This window comes from Fusarium mangiferae (assembly GCF_900044065.1).
Source record: "Fusarium mangiferae strain MRC7560 genome assembly, contig: FMAN_scaffold009, whole genome shotgun sequence".
Classification (NCBI taxonomy): domain Eukaryota; kingdom Fungi; phylum Ascomycota; class Sordariomycetes; order Hypocreales; family Nectriaceae; genus Fusarium; species Fusarium mangiferae.
The window spans coordinates 2078920-2099487 of NW_024573929.1; the positions used below are offsets into that span (position 1 = coordinate 2078920).

General features: G+C 45.7%; 10 protein-coding genes across 10 annotated transcripts; 4 read left to right on the plus strand and 6 right to left on the minus strand.

The window, feature by feature from the left end:
• Window positions 1-1450: 1450 nt before the first annotated feature.
• On the plus strand, window positions 1451-2745 carry FMAN_08359 (uncharacterized protein; the record flags this gene model as incomplete). Its single annotated transcript, XM_041835362.1, has 2 exons — window positions 1451-1839; window positions 1902-2745. 2 exons carry the CDS (start codon window positions 1451-1453, stop codon window positions 2743-2745), a joined length of 1233 nt encoding a protein of 410 aa, XP_041685534.1.
• A 945-nt stretch (window positions 2746-3690) lies between these two features.
• Window positions 3691-4710, minus strand: FMAN_08358 (uncharacterized protein; the record flags this gene model as incomplete). The annotated part of the gene is made up of 2 exons (XM_041835364.1): window positions 3691-4377; window positions 4432-4710. The coding sequence occupies 2 exons, from the start codon at window positions 4708-4710 to the stop codon at window positions 3691-3693; spliced, it is 966 nt and encodes a 321-aa protein (XP_041685535.1).
• A 682-nt stretch (window positions 4711-5392) lies between these two features.
• FMAN_08357 (putative taurine dioxygenase) lies at window positions 5393-6618 on the minus strand (the record flags this gene model as incomplete). The annotated part of the gene is made up of 4 exons (XM_041835365.1): window positions 5393-5550; window positions 5598-5972; window positions 6022-6345; window positions 6396-6618. The coding sequence occupies 4 exons, from the start codon at window positions 6616-6618 to the stop codon at window positions 5393-5395; spliced, it is 1080 nt and encodes a 359-aa protein (XP_041685536.1).
• Window positions 6619-7150: 532 nt separating this feature from the next.
• FMAN_08356 (uncharacterized protein) lies at window positions 7151-8334 on the minus strand (the record flags this gene model as incomplete). The annotated part of the gene is made up of 2 exons (XM_041835366.1): window positions 7151-8166; window positions 8214-8334. 2 exons carry the CDS (start codon window positions 8332-8334, stop codon window positions 7151-7153), a joined length of 1137 nt encoding a protein of 378 aa, XP_041685537.1.
• A 1738-nt stretch (window positions 8335-10072) lies between these two features.
• Window positions 10073-11915, plus strand: FMAN_08355 (uncharacterized protein; the record flags this gene model as incomplete). Its single annotated transcript, XM_041835367.1, has 5 exons — window positions 10073-10250; window positions 10390-11284; window positions 11332-11486; window positions 11539-11727; window positions 11776-11915. The coding sequence occupies 5 exons, from the start codon at window positions 10073-10075 to the stop codon at window positions 11913-11915; spliced, it is 1557 nt and encodes a 518-aa protein (XP_041685538.1).
• Window positions 11916-12041: 126 nt separating this feature from the next.
• FMAN_08354 (uncharacterized protein) lies at window positions 12042-13147 on the minus strand (the record flags this gene model as incomplete). Its single annotated transcript, XM_041835368.1, has 3 exons — window positions 12042-12704; window positions 12762-12828; window positions 12882-13147. The coding sequence occupies 3 exons, from the start codon at window positions 13145-13147 to the stop codon at window positions 12042-12044; spliced, it is 996 nt and encodes a 331-aa protein (XP_041685539.1).
• An 828-nt stretch (window positions 13148-13975) lies between these two features.
• Window positions 13976-14708, plus strand: FMAN_08353 (uncharacterized protein; the record flags this gene model as incomplete). Its single annotated transcript, XM_041835369.1, has 2 exons — window positions 13976-14288; window positions 14344-14708. 2 exons carry the CDS (start codon window positions 13976-13978, stop codon window positions 14706-14708), a joined length of 678 nt encoding a protein of 225 aa, XP_041685540.1.
• A 279-nt stretch (window positions 14709-14987) lies between these two features.
• Window positions 14988-16885, plus strand: FMAN_08352 (uncharacterized protein; the record flags this gene model as incomplete). Its single annotated transcript, XM_041835370.1, has 5 exons — window positions 14988-15282; window positions 15339-16078; window positions 16128-16219; window positions 16271-16392; window positions 16464-16885. 5 exons carry the CDS (start codon window positions 14988-14990, stop codon window positions 16883-16885), a joined length of 1671 nt encoding a protein of 556 aa, XP_041685541.1.
• Window positions 16886-17004: 119 nt separating this feature from the next.
• Window positions 17005-18440, minus strand: FMAN_08351 (putative ornithine aminotransferase; the record flags this gene model as incomplete). The annotated part of the gene is made up of 3 exons (XM_041835371.1): window positions 17005-17136; window positions 17185-17892; window positions 17949-18440. The coding sequence occupies 3 exons, from the start codon at window positions 18438-18440 to the stop codon at window positions 17005-17007; spliced, it is 1332 nt and encodes a 443-aa protein (XP_041685542.1).
• A 575-nt stretch (window positions 18441-19015) lies between these two features.
• FMAN_08350 (uncharacterized protein) lies at window positions 19016-20401 on the minus strand (the record flags this gene model as incomplete). The annotated part of the gene is made up of 3 exons (XM_041835372.1): window positions 19016-19766; window positions 19822-20204; window positions 20267-20401. 3 exons carry the CDS (start codon window positions 20399-20401, stop codon window positions 19016-19018), a joined length of 1269 nt encoding a protein of 422 aa, XP_041685543.1.
• Window positions 20402-20568: the final 167 nt, after the last annotated feature.

Genomic DNA, 20568 nt, shown 5'->3' on the forward strand with positions numbered 1-20568 from the left:
ACTTTCAATCACTGCACTATTCGCCCCTGCACAGACCAGACGACGGAGGGAACTGTCCCTGTCCGGGTCTGCCATCTATCGTACTATCAGGCTTCCTTTGTACCCCTGACCCCATTTCTATCCATTCCCGCTTTGACTTCCCTCCCATGCAGCTCCATTTTCCCGCGTGAAACTTCAGCAAGCGCGGCATTTTCTTCTTCGAGAAGACGAGGAACTGGTGTGATGCTGTCTTTCCTCTGCCGCCAGCATGTCATCCTCGCTGCTGGTGAAACCGTCCCGTCCAGCTCAGGCTTGCTAGTGTTGTTTTCTGGCTGTACCATTGAACTCATTTCATTCCTTCGCCTCCATAAGAGCAGATAAAAGAGCGCATCAAGCACTGCAGTACCACTTGCGCCAGTCCCAGCCTTGACTCCAGTCGATAACATACCCGTGAAAACTCTAGAACTGATAGTGTCTTTAGATGAGTCTTCCGACAAGTCTAAGACCTGATCACCACAAGGTCTCTTCTCTTGACTGCCCAGGCTCGCTGAGGAGGGTCTCCTCTCTTGTGCCGGCTTCGTGTAGTTTCCTTCGCCGCCATACGGACCCTTAACAATCTTTTAGAACAGGTACTATTCAAACCATGAGCTGTCCATAGATGGTTCTCCTTGGAAGGCGAAGTCCAATGTTCACCTTTTCTGACTCACAGAATTTCACGTTGGTAAAATTGCCAACTATGTCGCTTTATTCGACGATCCTGAGCCTGTTCGCTGTCACATTTAAAAGCGGCTCATTATCATTTAGCACGAGTTCCCAGAGTTGTTCGATCTGTAGCCTAAGTTGTGAGTTAGAAGTATTATTTGCAGCTGAGACTTGTGGCTGAGAGCTTCAATCGGTTGACGAGACTTTGTAGGTCCAGCACGACTGCCTATAGTTGGTAATGCAGACACAAACCATTTCTTGATTGCACCAAAAGCTCACAAATGTAATATTAAGCCTGGCAATCACGCCAGATTATTAAGGCGCGTATCGACATCAAGCTTACTCTGTCGTACCACACCGACTTTCTCGTTCGATTGAACGGGCTCGGACAAAGAACATCACACGTCCGCGTCCGTAGGGTTCCAAGTATTATCACGGCTATCAAATGGGCTAGGTGCTATACTCTGTGCTGGCATTGAATATGTCCGCCGGTATAAATACAAGTCCGTAGGACCGTTAACACGGCACATTGATGAATTCCTTAACCCAGGAGGCTTAAAACAGGAATTATACCTCATACTTGGCGTCGTAAGCTTACTATATCATACTAAGCCACGATCGCATTTAGCATATCTCGTGTACTTTATGACAACAAGACACAATTAAGTTACAGCAGGTCATTATAAGTACTTCAGAGCCATTGTTTTCCACTCATCATCTCCAGTAAACCTACCTCAAAATCGGAATTCTGATTCTTGAGAAAAATAATATGTTTCCACTTACAGTATTTATCATAATACTTCTTACCTATGGCGCATGGGCGAAATCGCATATTCATATTCTTCGCGTCGCGCATCAAGAGCGAGGTATACTCACATTAAGCTTTAATTCCTCTGAACCTAGCGACAGAAGTATTCAACTAGTTGGCACTACCCAGGCAGGGTATCAACCAGGATGGTTGAAAAACAGGGGAGAATATCTGTACTCGGTCTCGAGAACACACTTCCCCAACAATTCGTCCACGAGTGGCGGTATCTTCGCATTCAGAAAGCAACCAAATGGATGTCTTGAGCTATCTGACGCAGTAGCATCCCGCGGCGATGGTGGTGTCTACCTTGACATTTCAAGAGACAGAAAAACGCTATCTTCAGCCAATATGTAAGCAAAGAGCCAATACGTTTACATCGACGATTCATATTACTCACATATTCACACGTCAGCGACGGCTCTACAGTCACCATATTCCCGCTGAACTCTCCTGGCAACTTTGGCCACGTTGCAAACGTCTTTCATTACAATCTCAAGCATCCTGGACCCGGAACTGGAGATTCGCAGGAAATTGCGAACCCGCATGCGGCCACCTTTAGCCCCTGCGGAAATATCATGGCTGTCCCTGACCGAGGTGCAGATCGTGTTTACATATATCAGGTACACGATGCGAAACATGTCAAACAGATTCGGACTATTACACTGTTACCAGGAACTGGTCCGCGCCACATTGTCTTCTCTCAAGTCAGCAAAGAGAAAACAATAATGTTTTTGGTTTCCGAGCTCGATAACACTGTCAATGTCTTCTTGCTTGAAAATGGCACTGTTGGTTATTATGGCAAGCACCCTGACCTAAATGAAACCTTGCGTATCACTCATCTGCAGAGAGCATCTACTCTCGATGATTCAAGCAAGCGTACAAAGCCCAACAATGTCGATTTGGCTTCCGAAATTTCTGTTTCGCATGACAGGCGCTTCTTATATGTATCCAACCGGAACACGGAATCAGTCGATAAGGCAGATACCCTTGCTTTATACTTTTTGGATATCTACTCCAAGAAACCACTGCAATTCTTGGGCCTTAACAGCACCTATGGTAAAATACCTAGGCACTTTTCTCTATCATCTGATCCTCGAAATCAATTCCTTGCAGTTGCAAACCAAGTTACCAATGACCTTTTTATCCTCAAAAGAGACTTCAAGACAGGCTTTCTAGATGGTATTGTTGGAAAGTACAGTTTCGGAAAGCTTGATCTGACAACTAAAGTTGGCCCGATGTCAGTTATATGGGATTGAACCACGAGTCCAGTACAAACCATGCGTGCTCCAAGTTCTATCTGCCGGAATAAGCTCTCAGCCATGCACGCTCATGTAGTTGTTGGAGATCATGGCGATGATCTATGAGGAGACCCAGTCAGGACAGGTAAACTTTATAGAGAACTCTATATCCTCTTCAACTTAAATCTTCTCTCAAAGTCTCTCAGATACAAAAAGTAGTATATCCTTGTGGCCAAATCCACCAAAAGAATTATCACCATCTCTACCGCCACAATGACATCGTAAAAAGATCTCATCTCTAGCATGTAGGTGCCTAACCTTGAAGCTATCGGTAAATCCAGCCTCTTCCACTCCAGCCTTGCTGGATTTCTACAAGCAGCCCAAGTAGAACTTAAATCCTCTCGAGTCCGTAGGCTGGTGCAAACGTAAGCAAAGACGGCCTTGATCCATGACTCAATCAAAGATTCACGTCTCCTGAGACTTTACCTGTGCCACTGAGGTTATCTGTCTCCAGTCCACATTTGGCTGAGGCTTGGTGAGCGACCTGTTGGAAAAGTATCTAATGACTATATTTAAGCTTACTGTTTTCTAGGCTGTAAAGCTTACCTTTTCCTTATCACATTTCAGGCTGCTCGTGGAGCTGTTTCACTCCCAGTTGAGTTCGACATCTCTCTCGATATACATTAGGGTTAGTCACCAGTCCACTTTAGATAGTTAAAGGGAGGAAGCCTCTAATGAGTAACGGAAAGATTTCAGAGTGTCTAGAGTGACGACAACCAGTGAGACTGAGGTTCAAAAGTATGACCAATATGATAATGGCTAAATTAGTTTACTATAGTTAATAAGGTTGAGGTAGCCTGTAGTATAAGTATTTCTTAATTTATATTTTTAAGTATTAGGCCTTTATTTATTTTTAAAAATGCATTACAGTTAATATCTATAACTATAATAGCTAATTACAATTTATATCTTTTTATTCTTTAAATAATTATAGTCTTCCATTGACTCTTGAACAATACCCTTAAGCTTTCCAGCAGTCTCCGCTCCAAAGTCATCCGCCCATCGCCTATAAACAACATCCAGATTGATTCCCTGAGAGCTCTTTGAGCTATCAATTGAGGTTGAGTTCCAATACTCGCTCATAAACTTAAGCTCGCGACATCCAGCGTTCTCGGGTGCTTTAATCGTATCCCACTTGTAAAGGATATGCTGTTCATCCATGCCGAGTGAATTGCACAGCTTCTTGATTGTAGGACTGCCATCAAGAATGTCATCCGCATCAACAACAATAGGTTTAGAACTCTCTCCGACGTTGAACAAGAACCAATCGTAGAGCTGGCGAGAGTACTGATAAGTCGTATAGAACGCCCATGACCTATCAGCAAGATCAATAGAGCGGGCGGCGCTTTCGGCTCTATACCAAGATTCGAACGTGAGGGCCGGGTGTCGAATTAGGAAGATTGGTCTCCATTGCAGGAGGAACTTATCAGGGAATATGGTTGGGTTTGTTTTCGCGTCCTCTGCTGAGTGAGAAGAACCCTGTCGATGAACTGTAAAAGAGGGTCTTGGATATGTACCCCACATATGCTCCGAGAGCTTACATGGCTCCCAGACGTAGAAGGTATGTTCTTTGAGGAACATAGACATATTCTAACATCATTAGAAATAAGCTCAAAACAGGATAATAAACAGGAAGTAACGAACATGAGTTTTGGCGACCTTAAGCTCCTCTTGAATTTCATCAAACCCTTCTTGGAGGAGACTTTCAAAATCTCGACGTTGCTGATCGGATACCGAATTTATTGGTCCCCAGTTGAAAGATTCTCTTGCAAAGTCAAAAGCACGTTTGAAGTGATAATTTGATTGAGTCCATCCTGGTTGCCCCGACAGCAAACGGCATAGGACATGAGAACAGGTACGGTTGAGAGCAAATAGGAATACGTCCTGAGGACCAGTAGCATGAGGTTCTTCTATGCTTCCCATGGTATGTAACCGTCGTGTGATAAATGAATTACTGGGCCTTATATGATGCCTGGTTGAGTGAAGATACTTGGTAAGAGAAGGAAAAACGAACAACGGGATCTACGTCAAATATACTTATATGATCTGAAAGAGGTGCCTCCAGTGCCTCCGGGCTTTGGATAATTTCCCGTCATGTTGGAAATCGAAGAAAATGCATTGGTTGCTGTACCATAGCTGAGCTAGGGACGCTATTGAGCTTCCAGTCCTTGACGGTTAGCTGCATTAGAATTTTCATTCCTAATAGTGACCTAAACTATCATTCAATGCCGCCATCGACTAGCATTTCAAACAATACACAGAACTTAATAGGCTAAATAAGAGAGATTTCAATTTCAAGATACAAAGATCTATTAATCTAGCCTTAATAACCTCGCTGCTATGTGTTTTTTTAAGAGCTTTCTAAGTACCTACTTATTATAATTATAATAGTCTATAATAGAAAGGATCTCGATGCGATTGAAGTCACTACTTTATTTAGAATTTACTTCTTAATGTGGTTTTAACACTTTATGAATTTGATTTATTGCTTATTCTGGACTCTGCATCTCTCAGGTGATAATAATAACCCAATCCCCTCGCTTGTCAGAACACATATCACCGCAGCTTCACACAGTAATATATATTCTCCATGTCGCAACAGAGCTTAATATTCTTCCATAGCCAATGCTTCGCGGCGAGTCTTGCTTTTGGCATCAAAGTATGGCTTCTCTCCAATTCCAACAGCACGATGACCTGTACGTGGGCCAAGCCCAGCGTAGTCAAAGATGGCAGTGTGATAAACCGTACGATTGTCCCAAATAGCTATGATTCAATTAGATGACTGGCAAAACTTGGAGATACACACTCACCAAGATCATAAGGATTCTGCCAGCGATGCCTCAGCTGACAATCATGCTCCTCAACAATCATCTGCAGAAACCAATCTAGAAGGCGTTTACTTTCATCAGGTGTAAGGTCATTGATACTCTCGCAGTGATTGCCAACTGCAAAGAGACTTTTCCAGCCCGTGACGGGGTTGGTACGAACAACTGGATGGGTTGTTGTGAGAGAATCACCCACGTTGTTTGGAGATCCTCGTGACTGGGTGTATAGTTCGAATCCTTTCTCCTTAGCTACGCGTGGCAGTCTTCTCTGCGAAAAGCTGGCTGTTAAACCTTCAAGAAACTTGCGATAATTGGGGGAGATCTTGTCGTAGATTTCACATGATGAAGCCCACATCGTGTCTAGACGCTGTTAGGATTTGTGTTTTGCTAAGGGATGAGATAGAATTACCTCCACCCGTAGGAGGCATCTTAACCACCTTCAAGATTGAGTAGTCTGGAGGATTTGGTTCATAACCAGCATCAGTATGCCAACTGTTTCTAATATCGGCGGGTCTGTTTTTCCAAAGGTCTTCAGCCGGGTTGGCAGCTTGGTCAGTCGTGATGGTGTTGATGTGTTTCTCTTCGTCAGGATTGAAGTTTTGTAAGGGATGAACATGGAGTGTTGAAGACTCTGGCTTGCCAGTGAGTCTCCCCAAGCGATCAGCAAGTTCCATCTGAAGTTCATTGGTGAGGTCTTTCTGGGCGCGAAAGAAGACGACACCACGTTGAGATACTGCTTCATCATTAATTGTGTGCTGTGAGAGTCAATGGGTGATTTCTTACCGGTGATGGCCAGTTCGCGGATTAGGTCATCACTGTTGTCAGCTTTTAACCACTCTGCGACATTCGCATCCGTAAATTCCGTTCCTATGACTGGAGTGACGCTGAAAGACTCGTACTTGTCCAATAAACCACTTAGTTTGAGAGGCTCTTTGATGAGTTTAGTGTCGTTAGTAGCTTTTCCATTGCCATCGAATGAAGTTGTTTCGATCTGAGAAGGAGACATTGCCGCACGATAAGATAGGTAGGTTCAGTACAGCAGCCCAAGAAGAGAAGTAGCCCTGTTAATTTTAACAGAACATTGAAGATTAGGATGCGTATTTATTGCTGCAAAGACAATGCTGTGTCAAGCATACCTCGATATGTCAACGTGGAAAGGGAGCAAGGATAATTTCCAATGTCGTCCCATGAATCAACAAGGGTCTCATGTGACAGCAATTTCCGCGGGAGCTTGTTGAGGATCGCGGCTCTTCACAATCAACGCGGCGGCAAAGGTTCAAGTTACAGCTGATAAAGATGCCAATAAGGTGGCAATCTTTAAATTCCTTAAATAAGAGTTCGTCATAAAAGATACATATTAAGGAACCCGTTTAGAGTTTCAGAAATAAATAAAACATTTTAGGTATTGCTAATAAAATAAAAGAATTATTATGTGATTTTCATAAGCTTGATAGTTGAAATATTGCTCATCATTAAATGTGTCTAGAGAGCTTAACCCTAGATACGCGCCAGTAGCTAATAACAACACGATTCACTGTTTAGAGAGCTTCAGCGTGCATGGCTACTGACCCAGCGTCCCCATGTCTCAAGCGACGCACAGCGCGATCCAAAACTTCTGTAAAGGTCCTCATCTCATCTATGGTGTTGTAATGCACCAGGCTTGCCCGTATGATGCCATCATCTCCGCGTCCTAGAACATCATAGACTGTACGGGGAGACCAACAGTCTCCGCTTATCAACCGACAAGCTGATGTTTCGTGAATCTCTTGTGCCACCTGATCAGACGAAAGTCCGTTTACAGAAAAGCTAACCAGAGAAACGCGATCGTTGGGATCTGATGACTGTGATCCGTACACAGTGTAATTATCTGGGTTATCTTTCAGATAGCGAAGGAGATATCCGGTGATGGCTTGTTCATGAGCAATAAGGGGTTCCCAGCCGATTTGGTCTTCCAGATAGTTGATGATAGGGACAACAGAATGTTCGAGCTCAATGCAATGATTTCCAAGACCAAGCTTGATGGACAGGGCATTGGGCTCGAAGAAATAGTGATTGAGGCTGGTCAGCCAGCGCTGTTGAATCCGTCGACGAGCATAAAGTTGAGAAATATGAGGACCAAAGACTTTGTACCAACTAAAGATGTAAAAGTCGACATCAAGGCTTTTAACATCAATAGGGCGATGAGGTGCCATTGCTACTCCGTCAACACATACCATGGCGCCGGGAATGGTATGAACGAGATCAGCGATGTCCTTTATTGGTTCGATTGTCCCGGTGATATTTGAAACATGGCCACAGCAAACAAGCCTTGTCTTTGGGGTTAAAAGTGGCCGCAGTGATTCCAGGGTGAGCTTGGGGTCTGTGTTGCATCCGTTGACTTTTGGGGGCGCCCACCATTTGATGACTATACCTAGACTCTTCGCCAAGGCGCACCATGCGGTGATTCCAGCTTCATGGCAGAGTACAGATACAATGATCTCAGAGTCTGCGTTGAGGTTTGGACGAAGAGAATTGGTCAAAGTTCGCAACAGGCCAGTTGTCGAAGGACCAAATGCTGGACTCGTCAGGAATATTACACCAAAGTCTTTCAGCAGAACTTACCAATTTCGTCAGGATCAGCATTCACGAATGAAGCTATTCTTGCGTATTGAGCAGCGCGTTTCTGAACATCAATATGGCTCTTCGAGTCCATTCCTCGTAAATTCATGAGAGGATAAGACATAGTTTTGACAATGCTTTGCTAGATGTTAGGATATTTCATTATGTTATTCAACTTGGAATGGACGACATGCCTCTCTATAGCGCCCTTATGAACAAGAGAGCCGGCACCATTATTGAGGCAGATAGAGCCCTTGTCAAGGCCGGGGAATTGCCTCCGGACGAATTCGGAGGCAAGTTGCGGAAGACGTCTGCGAACTGTCATGGCTGCAGTGATGGGAAAAGGCGACTTGAACTGAGCCGACATGCGACAGCGAGGGACATGTATTCTTATTGAGAAAACCTCTCCTTCACCTTCAGCCTTACCAAGTTTGGCCGTAATCGTAACACAGTGCACATACTTTGTTCCCCGCCCAGTGGGTACCGAAAGTCAAGGCACGCATCACCAGGCCACGTTCTCTCTTGACCGTGTTATATGGTGCATCTTGGCTCTCAACACTAATCCACAGCAGAAATGCACCGTCTAGACGCATGCGATATCTATATAGTCCACTGTTCTTATTGCGGGTGTTCGTCTCAGATACTGATTAATAATCTCCATCTACGGGACTACATGCCCAGTGGATTTAATTACGGTCAGACTGTGCATTGGTCCTTGTGACATGTCATCTCGCCTATCTTGGCTCCATGAACTCAACCCCATCATACAATTGTGGAACACGATCAAATAATGTATAAGAACCCACGATGAGCCGTGGCAAACTCATCATCACAGCCGCTTCACTTCGCATGGATCTATTAAAACTGTAAGTCATTCTAAGTTGCATATTAAAGCAGGAGAGCAGTCCAATGCAATCTGTCCGAGACTGAGGCGAGAGACGAGAAAAGAGAGAAGGGCAAAGGAGCCCATGCCAAATGCAGGCGAATCATCGGAGCTGACCCCGACGGTCCGACCCTCCATTGCACGGAACCATGTCCAATCGATACGCCACCTGCAATGGACCTGCAATAATCAACAGCAGTCCCGACCTATTGTAAACACGGCACGAAGAGGGGACCTATGAGGACTTACTTTAAATCCACATGGCCCTGAATTTTTGTTTATTTTCATGCCTAAGTGGAGTCTATCAACATAGCAAACGGTTTGGGCAAATGCATACATGGGACGGCAGAGGATACAGGGGTGCCTACAGGTTGACGATCTCCCCGTACTTGGTCCGAGTGAGTATGGTATACTGGCGTCTCAAATAGACATTGCTTGGTAAGCTTTCCTGGTACTACTTACTAATGTTGCAGAACTATAGGGTACTATCAGGTTGATGTTCACATGCAGTCATACCCAACCCTTACCTAGTAATGAAGAGGAGTTATAAATAAGTCTAACCACTAACTACGGCAAAACGAGATTTTTCAGAAGCCAAAAGACGGTAAGATTTCGCTTTACCATTATGGGAGAATCTGGCATATAAATATTATGTGGTGTACTGCATCTCACTCACCGAGTGGACCGGCATATTATGCGGGGGTTATCGTAAAGGCGCTAGGGTCGCCCCGCTCGCAAGACACTTGCGAGACACGGTGTAGTTCTACATGTACGTCAACATATTTCAAGGCCCGTGCCGTGGTTCGGGGTTCCACCCACGGTCCCGGATCTCGTTTCCATCGCTCCGCTCACCTCTATCAGATCTGATCTTGTCACCGAATAGCCAAACGCGTCAGATCTTTGGCTGGACTCGCTACTTGTTACTCGTCGTGTTTACTTTGCTTCCCTACTTGGATCACAGACTTTCTTTTCTGCCAGTATGCATATCGAGTCAAATTCGGATGCGAACCTGCAAGACCTGTTCTGTCAGCTTGCACGCTATTTTAGTGCCAACGAAGACAAAATCTCCGCTACAGAAGCTTCCAAGTGCTTCCTATGCCTTTCGTTACTCGATTCTGTCGCGTTAATTCGCCTGTTCTTCTTGTTGTGCCCATCTTGTGAGTTTCATTGTATTTGCTTGAGTTGACCTTCTGAGTCTGGGATAGCCTTCAACTGCCTGTTCAATGGGCAAACATTAAGACGCCACACACTTGGTACTGGTTATGTGGTGATGCCTGCTGACATTAATTTTCACAGTCCGATCAGTATTGTCGCGACAAGGTGGGGTGTCTGCTGCGTTCCCGACAACACCATCTAGACCCAGCAACGATAACGACACCCATAGGCAGCCAGATCCTCCAGAACCGCCGCCTTGGCTTTGCGACCATCAAAACTCACATGGCAACAACAGCTCGGGTGTCCCTGGTTTTGGAGAGTTGGAAGATCCAGTTTCCACAAACGATGATGGTCTGCCAACTGCACATTCAAGCCCGGCTGCGGAGAACGGGGCCGACCAGGTCTCGGGAGAGATTGATGACATTTATACGCTTGAATCAAATTTCCTAGAACCGAACAATTTCTACCAGCAACAAACTTTGAACGGATTACAGCACCCAGTCTTAAACACCCTGACGGTAAATCCTTCTGATACGATAGCCTTCCCCGATAACGACAACGCCCTAAGCAAAACACGCCTCGCCACATGTAGCGAACTAAGCTTCACACCCACTCTGCGACAACTTTTAGAAACATGCAAAACCGACAAAAGCCTCTTCCTCCGCAGAATCGTGGAATCCAAAGCATCTCTCCCAAACGGGCAAGGCTGGAGAGCCGCTATAGCAATCAAGCAAGAAAACGCCGACATGCGGGATTTGTTAAGTATATATCACAGGTTTGAATGCTATAACATTTACCGTCATGTGGCAGAGGCCGGCTTTCACACCGGTGAGCATTGGATACGAGACAAGCGGCTCGAACTTGCCAAAAGGCTTAGTGACGACTTTCCTGAGCGGTTCCACGATACTAAAGCGGCTAATAAATGCCTCAACTGGGTTGACCAGGGCTGTAGATATCATGAATGGACTAAGATGTTTACTCAAGTGTCGGGGCTTGGAATCCTTATTGCGTTGCCTCCTGAGATACCCAGATCAGCGTATGTTCAACGTTCCTTCGGGTAATTGCTGTGTCTCACTCTTACAGGTACACATCGAGATGCACCAAAGAGCAAATGAGTGCGGCAGCCGCTAGGTTCGTTGCTCTTGGCATTTACGAGCTTGTGAAAGATTTGGGGCTCTCAGAATTGGGTGACTACATTGCACGAAAATTAGAAGAAATGACGACAGGCAAGCGACTTGGTAAGATGCCCGATTTGGCCTAGCTTCGCTTTCTAACAGATTCCTCTTCTAGAACCAAGCCAATATTCTCAACAATCATCTACGCCACGATTGGTATCATCCTTGGGTACACCAACTCTGCTCCAATCAGAACAAACTGAATCCTCGCCCGGCGCGATAACAATTTGCGAAGATACAGCTATGTTGGATCAAGCCAATTTCTTGTCTCCATCAATGTTTGTAGATGACGATTTGGACAACTGTATGGCCTTGTTTACGCTCTCGGCAAGACTTTACTGACATGAGTCAGATCAATTGAGCTCGTCTGCATACTTGGACTTTAGCATGGACAGTCAGCTGTCGGCATTTTCTTTCCCGCTTGACGAGCTGTATCAGAATCTCAATAATGCCGAAGCTCAGATGGTAACTTGCAGTGAATCCACGGGGTGATCAATTGGGAATTGATTCCTTTGTCCAGGACAAGAATACTATGTCATGGGGTATGGGAACGATTGTCAATTTCAGTTATCCTCTGTAAGCACTAAACTAATCATAAAAGCATTCCATCTTGCCACTTCAAGTACTAGCCGTCGCTCCAAGATATTCCTGTCTCCCAGTAAGCATAGCTCCATGCTCTTTGGCATCAAGACTATCCTCCCTGAACAGGGAATATTTCTTGTTGTGCCATTCCACGCTACTTATCTCTTTTCCTTCATGATTCTTGAACTTGGCGTCAAACTCAGGTCGCAAGAAGTATATGACAGAAAACTTATCCTGACCTGCGGAATCAGGCGGGGGAACGACACGGTGGAGGGACGAGGCCAACATGCCATTGGACAGGAACCGAAGTGAGTCTCCGACGTTTACCACGGCATGCCCTTCTTTAGGTGGAATAAACGACCAATCTTCGCGTCCGGGTAGCATGGCCTGCAGTCCTTCTGATTTGGAAAAGACAACGGTTAGTGTTCCCATATCGGTGTGAGCCATGTTGCCAATTCTTTCGTCACTGCTGCCCCAAGGCAAGTAGTTCAACATGGCCATATTTGCCGACGATGGCTTGTCCTTTCTGTGACATTGTTTCAGGTCATATGGGAGTTGCAAAGCTTCCGACAAGATGGAGAGAATACAATCAGTATATTCATGAACCTCGCTCATGAACGTTTTGAACAACTCCAAATTATCATCGATGTCTTGTGGGACTATCATGGCATCGTCACCAAACATGCCATTGTTGTGAATCTGATATATGTCAGCTCACTAAGCCCAGGAACAAAGCCTCAGTCGCTTGAGACATACCGAGAAACTCTCGTAGCCATCCTTCTTTCCAGAAAATGGCCCGACAGAACATCCAGCCCGCTTATAACTACAAGCTTGGATTAGCGGGGCGGCGCGTAGAAGCATTTGCATCTGATGTACCCTAGCAGTCTCGAAGGAAGATATTTCTCCGTGCTGTACTCCTCCTTTTCTTCCAGCGGCATCCTGAACATTGACTTTCCAATGATGGAAAGCTGTTCAACAAGCTTTAGGATATCGCTTGTAGATGGATGCCGGAAGTCGAGATAGAAGAATCCATTGGTTTTGCATTCTGATACAAGATCATTGATAGCATTGGCATCACGAGCGAGTAGTCCTGCTAGTGAAACTGACGCGAGATTGGCGGTTTTGTTTGTGCCGATGGTCATGATGTCTGAAAGCAGGGAGTAAAAAGGTGTCTCTTAGGCCAATCTAGGTTCTGTAAACTAATTAGTCTTGGGAGAGATATCTAGCCTTAAATACTTCTGACTTTTTGACATCCTTCATGTCGTATGTTCTACAGTATGATTCCTCAAACCATTACTTACCGGCGTCCTGAATCATTGACAATCTGATCTACAATACCGCCAAGCATATACACATATTAGGTTATGACGGCCCCAACATACTCATCGCAGTCGATGGTGGCATGTATCAGATCATGAGGGTTACTCCCAGACAGGTACATTACTCGCAGATAGTCTTTGTGTCCTGGGCGTTACACTCTTCTCATTCTCCACTCGTATCATTCAACAAGCTGACCCTTGAACTAGCCGCCTGACCTTTTTCATTCATCATCTAGTAGGGGGATGAAAGTAATTACTTGATAATTCGCAGTCTAACTCATCGTCATCGCCGCCATCGCCTGCAAAGGATATCAACCAGCAATATGAGAACACTCAACACAAAAGATTATAATGCTCTGAGCTTGGCTCAGCCGACCAACTTCAATTCGATGCTCAAGTCTGGCACAATACTATGGGGTACCGGCTGTCGAATTCCTCACGAAGAGGCGGCTCGAATTGTTGCCTCGACGCCATATCATTTTTGCTTCCTTGATGCGGTTAGATTCCCTATTAAACCAAAGACAGAATTCACGCCTATACGATAATGGAAAGGTTTGAGTGACTGATGAGTGAGTTCAGGAACATACGCCGCTAAATATTACTCTGCTTGTGAGCATGATTCGGACGATACAGTATCACTCAAACGGCACCATGGTCCCGCTTGTGCGAATCCCAGGATGTTCGCCAGAACTAGTCCCACATGCTTTGAACGCAGGCGCAGGAGGAGTGATCATGCCTCACGTACAAAATGCGAAGCAGGCTGAGGACTTGGTTCGACTTTCAAGATTTCCGCCAATGGGAGATCGAAGCTATCCTCCTGCTGCCTTGATCAACAAACAGCAACATGAAACACCAGAAGGTCAAACGACGTATGATGTCTGGAATAACCATGCCGCTGTGATCTGTCAGATTGAGGACCTGGAAGGTTTGGAAAACATTGAGGAAATCTGTAGGGTTCCTGGCGGTATGTATTAATCTTCTACAGACCTTAAACGTAAGCTGATATCCTTTTCCTTCAGTTGATGGACTATTTATTGGCACCGGTGACTTGCGTTTATGTATGGGAATGGCTACAGGGAGTCTTGATGGCGACGAGCCTGCTTTCGTGTCAGCCCTTGGGAAGATACGAGACGCGGCCAAGGCTAATGGCCTACCCATGATGGGATTCGGCATATCTCACTCTATAATGAAGAGTAGGATAGATATGGGATGGAATGCATTTATCATTCATGGGGACATTACGGCGATATGTCAGTCTGCTATTCAGACGCTGGATTCATACAGTAGCACCGCTCGTGGCATTGTTTCCAATGGCCATAAGAATGGTGAAAATGGGAATGGAGAACATCGAAATGGTACGAAGAGGGAGTGGAAGGATGACTAGTGGAGAGCTGTATGCATTCTTTGGCTCATCAATAAGAGCCATGTTTAAATGTCATTTTGTTCTTGATGTGAATTTTTCAGCCAGTACGTCAAACCGCGTAACAATCTACTGAGATGAAATTGATTTGTCGCGTACCTGGCTCTGCATGATGTGGAATCGTATAGTAGCCATCCAATTGAACAGATCAGCTACGCCAAGGTGACCTTGAAGTTAAATAGCAAGCATCCCCCAGCTCAATATTCTAGCAATATTCCTCATCACAATCGTATTCTTTCCATTATGGCTAGTTCAAAGATCAACCTCCCTAACGACGTCGTCTTTTCCAGACTCTTGAAGCTGGTACGCGAATATCAGGACCAGACTATTGTCGACGATCACAGTCACGGTACACAATTTGGTTATCGTCATGTCCTTGACGGTACCTCAAGACTGCTGCAGAAGCTACAAACCCTTCATGGATGTACCCCAGAACATTCGGGAGACTTTTTCATTGCTGTTCTGGCTCCAAATGGCTATGAGTTCATCATCGCCGTTCTTGCTGTACTAGCATTTGGGGGAGTGGTTGTTCCTATGCGTGAGTTAAACACTACAGCTATCAGACCTTAAACTACCCAATTAACCAAACAATAGCTACAGGAGCCCTTCCATCCGAGGCAGCTTATATGCTTCAGCAATGCAACGCACGGTACCTGCTCGTTGGCCCCGAGCAAATTGACCTCGGTGCAAGAATTCAAGCTGAACTCGAGATATCCACCTTGACTATTGAAGGCCAAGGTCAGATAGATGCACTGCTGCCGACAACATCATATGCCCTCACTCCAACCATGGCGGTATCTGAGGACTATCCCAGCATCTTGTTCTTTACTTCAGGCACAACTGGACCCCCAAAGGGTGTACTTCATGCCCGCAAAACTATCAATAAGTATGCGCGAATGGCAGAAGCAGGAGTCAATGATGACATTTGCCTCATACCTAGCGGAGCTTTTTGGTCCGTCTACTTTACAAAAGTCTTCCAAATGCTCCTCACAGGCGTTCGTATCGAAATTCAAAATTTCGGTCGCCAGTATAACCTGATATGGGAGAAGTTCCGGGCCAAGACGGCCACCAAGATTGTTCTATCTCCAACCTTTTGGTTTGGTATGATGCATTACTTTCAGCAGAACATCTCACAGTTACCTGAGCCTGAGGTTCAAGAGTACGTTGAAGGGGCTAGGCATCTTCGTGACGCTACTGCGACTGGAGCTATGCCTTCTAAGAGGCTGAAGGAGTTTTGGCGAGACCTTCGTGGTGGGAGGGCGTTAAAGGTTTTGTATGGATCTACCGAGACTCAAGAGATCTCGGTCTGCGATGGAGAGGTGGAGTTCACCGAGGTAAGACGCACTGTAATTGGGAGACGTCCCACTGACGAGAGGCGTCCAGAACGACCTCGGAACACCTCAACCGGGCGTCGAGGTCAAGGTAGATGGCTTCGAAGGGGAACTTCTTGTTAAGACGCCATCTTTGTTTCTTGGGTATGTCCTTTCTCTGCACCTGAAGAGAGATAATCACTCACGTCCAGTCAGTTACCTGAACAGGCCGGAAGATTCAGCGGAGCGTTTCGACTCAGGAGGGTTTTTCAAGACGGGAGATGTCGTTATCCGTCGCGATAAGAAGCTTATCTTTCAAGGAAGGGCAAACATGGACCGTCAGTATCTGTCTCCTCGTTTCACTCTTGCATATCGATCATGATCTAACTTTCAATCTTGTTCAATGCAGTATTCAAGTTCTACACTTACAAGGTTCCCCGTATGCAAGTCGAAGCATGTCTTACAGCTCTTCCATACATCCTGGAAGGATACGTCCTTCCAGTTGCAGATCCACACTGCGACACCCGTGTTGCCTCCCTTGTTCGACTCCGTGACGGCGTCGGAAAGGTCAACTTGGAGAGAATCAGAAGTGACCTGGAGAACGAACTCCCGGCCTATCAGCTTCCGACGGTGCTTCGTGTGCTGAAACAGCATGAAGAAGTTCCACGGACTTGGTCTGACAAGCTTGCGATGAAGAAAGTGGTGCAGAAGTTCTTTCCGCAAGATAGTAATGATCGTCTTTATGATGAGGGGACTGAAGTCTTGGATGTCAGTGAGTTCATGCGGGCAAAAACCACTAAGTTGTGGGATTTGTCAGGAATGCGGCAGTAGACTCTGGTGGACCTTAACTTGGTAATAGAGTTGCATACATCACGAGTCCGTGCAAATACAACCTCTTCTCAATAAGTCGTAAGTAAAGAACATTTATTGCTTCTATTTGATCCCTTCCCCTATGTGGCATGGGGCAGCTGCATAAGGTCATCAATCGACTCCTTGATAATCTGAAGCGACCACTTGATCTCTTCTTCCTTGATCACAAGAGGAGGAGAAATGCGGATGATGCCTGTGCGACTGGATTTGAGCTAGCCAGAAGTCAGTAAACAGGCATATATCCAGGAAATAAGACTTACCAGCAACCCTTTTTCCATCATCAGCTCGCACAGGCGTATACCTGTATGCCCATTCGTCTTGGACTGGTCAATAACCATCGCATTGAGCAGACCCCTTCCGCGAATCGTCTCGATGATGTCCGTTTGAGCTTGGATTTCCTTGAGACCATCGCGCATGACGCAGCCAAGTCGTTCAGCATTCTCAGCCAATCCCTCTTCCCCGACAACTTGCAGAGCACGCATCGCAACAGCGGCTCCAAGTGGATTACCACCATAGGTTGATCCGTGAGTTCCTGGTTCGACGGTGAGCATTACAGCATCATCTCCCAACACGCATGAGACAGGATACATGCCACCTGTCATGGTCTTGCCCAAAAGAACCATGTCAGGCCTGATTCCACTCCAGTAGTGGCCCAGAAACTTTCCGGTTCTTCCAATTCCTGTCTGAATCTCGTCACAAATCAACAGAACATTGTGTTTATCGCAGAGTGCTCTTGCATGTTGAAGATAGTCGTCATTGGCAACAATGACACCTGCATCACCTTGGATTGGCTCAACAATGAAGGCTGCTAGGCTAAATCCAGCTGCTTCAAATGCTTCTTCGAGTGCAGCCTTGTCGTTTAACTGGATGTGCCGATCGGTTCCAGGGATGGTGCAGCTGATATTTGGGTCCAATGGGCCGTAGTTGTTGCGCGACATGGTATCTGAAGCTAACGCGATAGTTGCTAACTGCAAAATTAATTTAGCATCCATGAAATCAACCTCATAAGGTTCAATTCACATACCGTGCGTCCATGGTGGTTTCCAGCCGCCCCCAGCACGATAGCCTCGTTTTCAGGTACACCTTTAACCTTATACGCCCATTTCCTCGAGACTTTGATGGCAGTCTCTGATGCTTCGGCGCCGGTACTCGAAGGTAGAGCTCTATCATACCCAAAGAGCCCAGTTATATACCTCACAAATTGAGGATAGATGTCGTTATGAAACGCGCGAGACGTAAGCGTCAGTCGTGATGCCTGCTCAACCAAGGCAGCAACGAGCTTTGGATGGCAATGGCCATGATTGAGGGCGGTGGAAGCAGCGTGAAAGTCGAGATAGTGACGACCTTCAGGATCCCATACGGACGCTCCTTGACCACGGGAGAATACGATAGGAAGAGACTGGTAATTTTTGGCGGAGAAATCTTGTTCGGCTCTGAGTGCCTCTTGAGAGCTGACTCCTGTGGAAGGGTCACGGTGTTCATCGTTGGTAAGGTGACTATGGCTTTCGATTCCCATGATTGAGGACGGCGTTACAAAGGTTGATTTGGAAGTAAATTTATACGAAACAATGAGAGGGCAGGTGGATTCCAGTCACTTTTCTAGCAAAGAAATAAATACAAAGGACTGCATAACACTCCCTTATAAATTATTTTCAATGCTCACTTAGCCCATTTAATCAAGACTGTCTATAAATTGCCAGCAGTTATTTTAATATCTTAACAGGTCGTAGTTAACCGCAGCTAACCTATACATATCTTTAGTCTTTACGAAAGTGGATCTTGGTATCTATAAATAGTTAAGATGCAACCGCAAGGCGGCCCACTTTATCTCTCGGGAGCTTGATCTGCCAATTGGATTTTGTATAAAGATAGTCATCACACTGAGCTTACTTAATTAGGCTAGCCGACAAGAAAACGGGTCCACATGGCCAATTCTGTTTAATATTTAACACTAGCATACTCTTCACAGTCTCGAGGCAAAAAGAGTTAGCAAATTTCATCACACATTGTATTTTACTACCTTTATTACAGCGAAATTAGAGCCTGACACGATAAGGCATTGTAATATGAGCTGCTAGTATCAATCTTTTCTCACCGAACTTTCTCATCTCTCTGAAAATCCTCGATAACGTCCTGGTAGAAAGCATCATCCGTGAGTACATCCCATCCAGTCATCGCCATTGCCTTTCCAGATATCACCGACCTCTCGTAAGCAACAGAAGCCCCCGCCGCCTTAGTAAACCCAGCTGTATGGTTTTTTGACCCATCCCCCGCTGGGATACCAATGACTGCATGAAGAGCTGGTATAACATAAGACACATTTCCTTGATCTGTAGCTGCGGCAACAGGGCCCTCCGTCTTGAGGACTTTGATACCGTTAGCAGCTATGTGCTCTTGAAATGAGTGGCATAAGGGTTCATTGACACGCAATTCCGAGTATCCGGCTTTTTCTTCAACGTCTAGCTTGCAACCGGTAGCAAGAGCCCCAGCTTCCATGCATTGACGAATTCTACCAGCCAGATTCTTAGCTCCACGGATCGTGGTGCTTCTAGCTGTGTATTCTGTCTTGGTGAGAGCTGGAATCGCATTGGAAGAAGGTTTCGGTGCTTCAACAATAGCACCATGGATTCTCTCAGAAGGTAGTATCTGCTGCCGCAGCATCGAGATGTTGACGTAGGTTGAGACCAACGCATCAAGGGCATTGATCCCCTCCCATGGAGTGGCTCCAGCGTGGGCGCTGACGCCATGGTATGTGCCTTGAATGTTGTATGATGCGACGTTGGAGAATCCCGCTGAGCCCCAGACGCCTTTGTCTGTATACTCGTCATCCGACATTGGGTGCCTTTCGATAGTCAGAAGCTTCATCTTAGTATGTGCTGATGGGGTGAAACTCTTACATCATCAACGACACATCTATCTTGTCATAAGCTCCAGCATTGAGGAGATCAATCTTTCCGCCTCCATCTTCTTCAGCCGGTGTACCAAGAAGTTGTACCCTCCCATCAACACCAAACTTGTCCAGAACATGAGAGAGGGCAAGGAATCCAGTTATACTCGCTGTGGCAATAAGATTATGACCACATGCATGTCCCATTCCTGGGAGTGCATCATACTCTGCATTGAAATTGACCGTCCTGACTCCTTTTCCACTAATGGCTTCAAATGCTGTTAGGAGCCCGTACGCATGTCGCTTTACGTGATGACCGAGGCCTTCCAGTAAGTCACAGATTGCATCATGTGCAATGTGCTCTTTGTATGCAAGTTCAGGATTCTCGTGGATCTGCCATTGCACGCATTAGCAGCTAGGGTCTAAGACTCTTGAAACATGGGTGATGCCCTCACAAGCTTATTCACAGATTTGAGTTTGGGCTCAAGACTGGTAATATAGTCGCTTATTAAGTTTCGTAAGTCTTCTTTTGATGGCAGGCTAGAATGATCCTTCACGGCCGCCTTTTGGCCCTCCATGGAAACAATCATATGGAATAAAATGAAATGAAATGATGAAAGTTGTTTTGTGTCAAGAGCAAAAGTTGAGGGGAGGTCGATCAGATTACGGATAAGGGCTCGATGGCTTACTAAAGACCTCGAAGGCGTCAAGTAAGTGGATATCATGATTATTATAGCCATCTAGCCCTCGATCGACG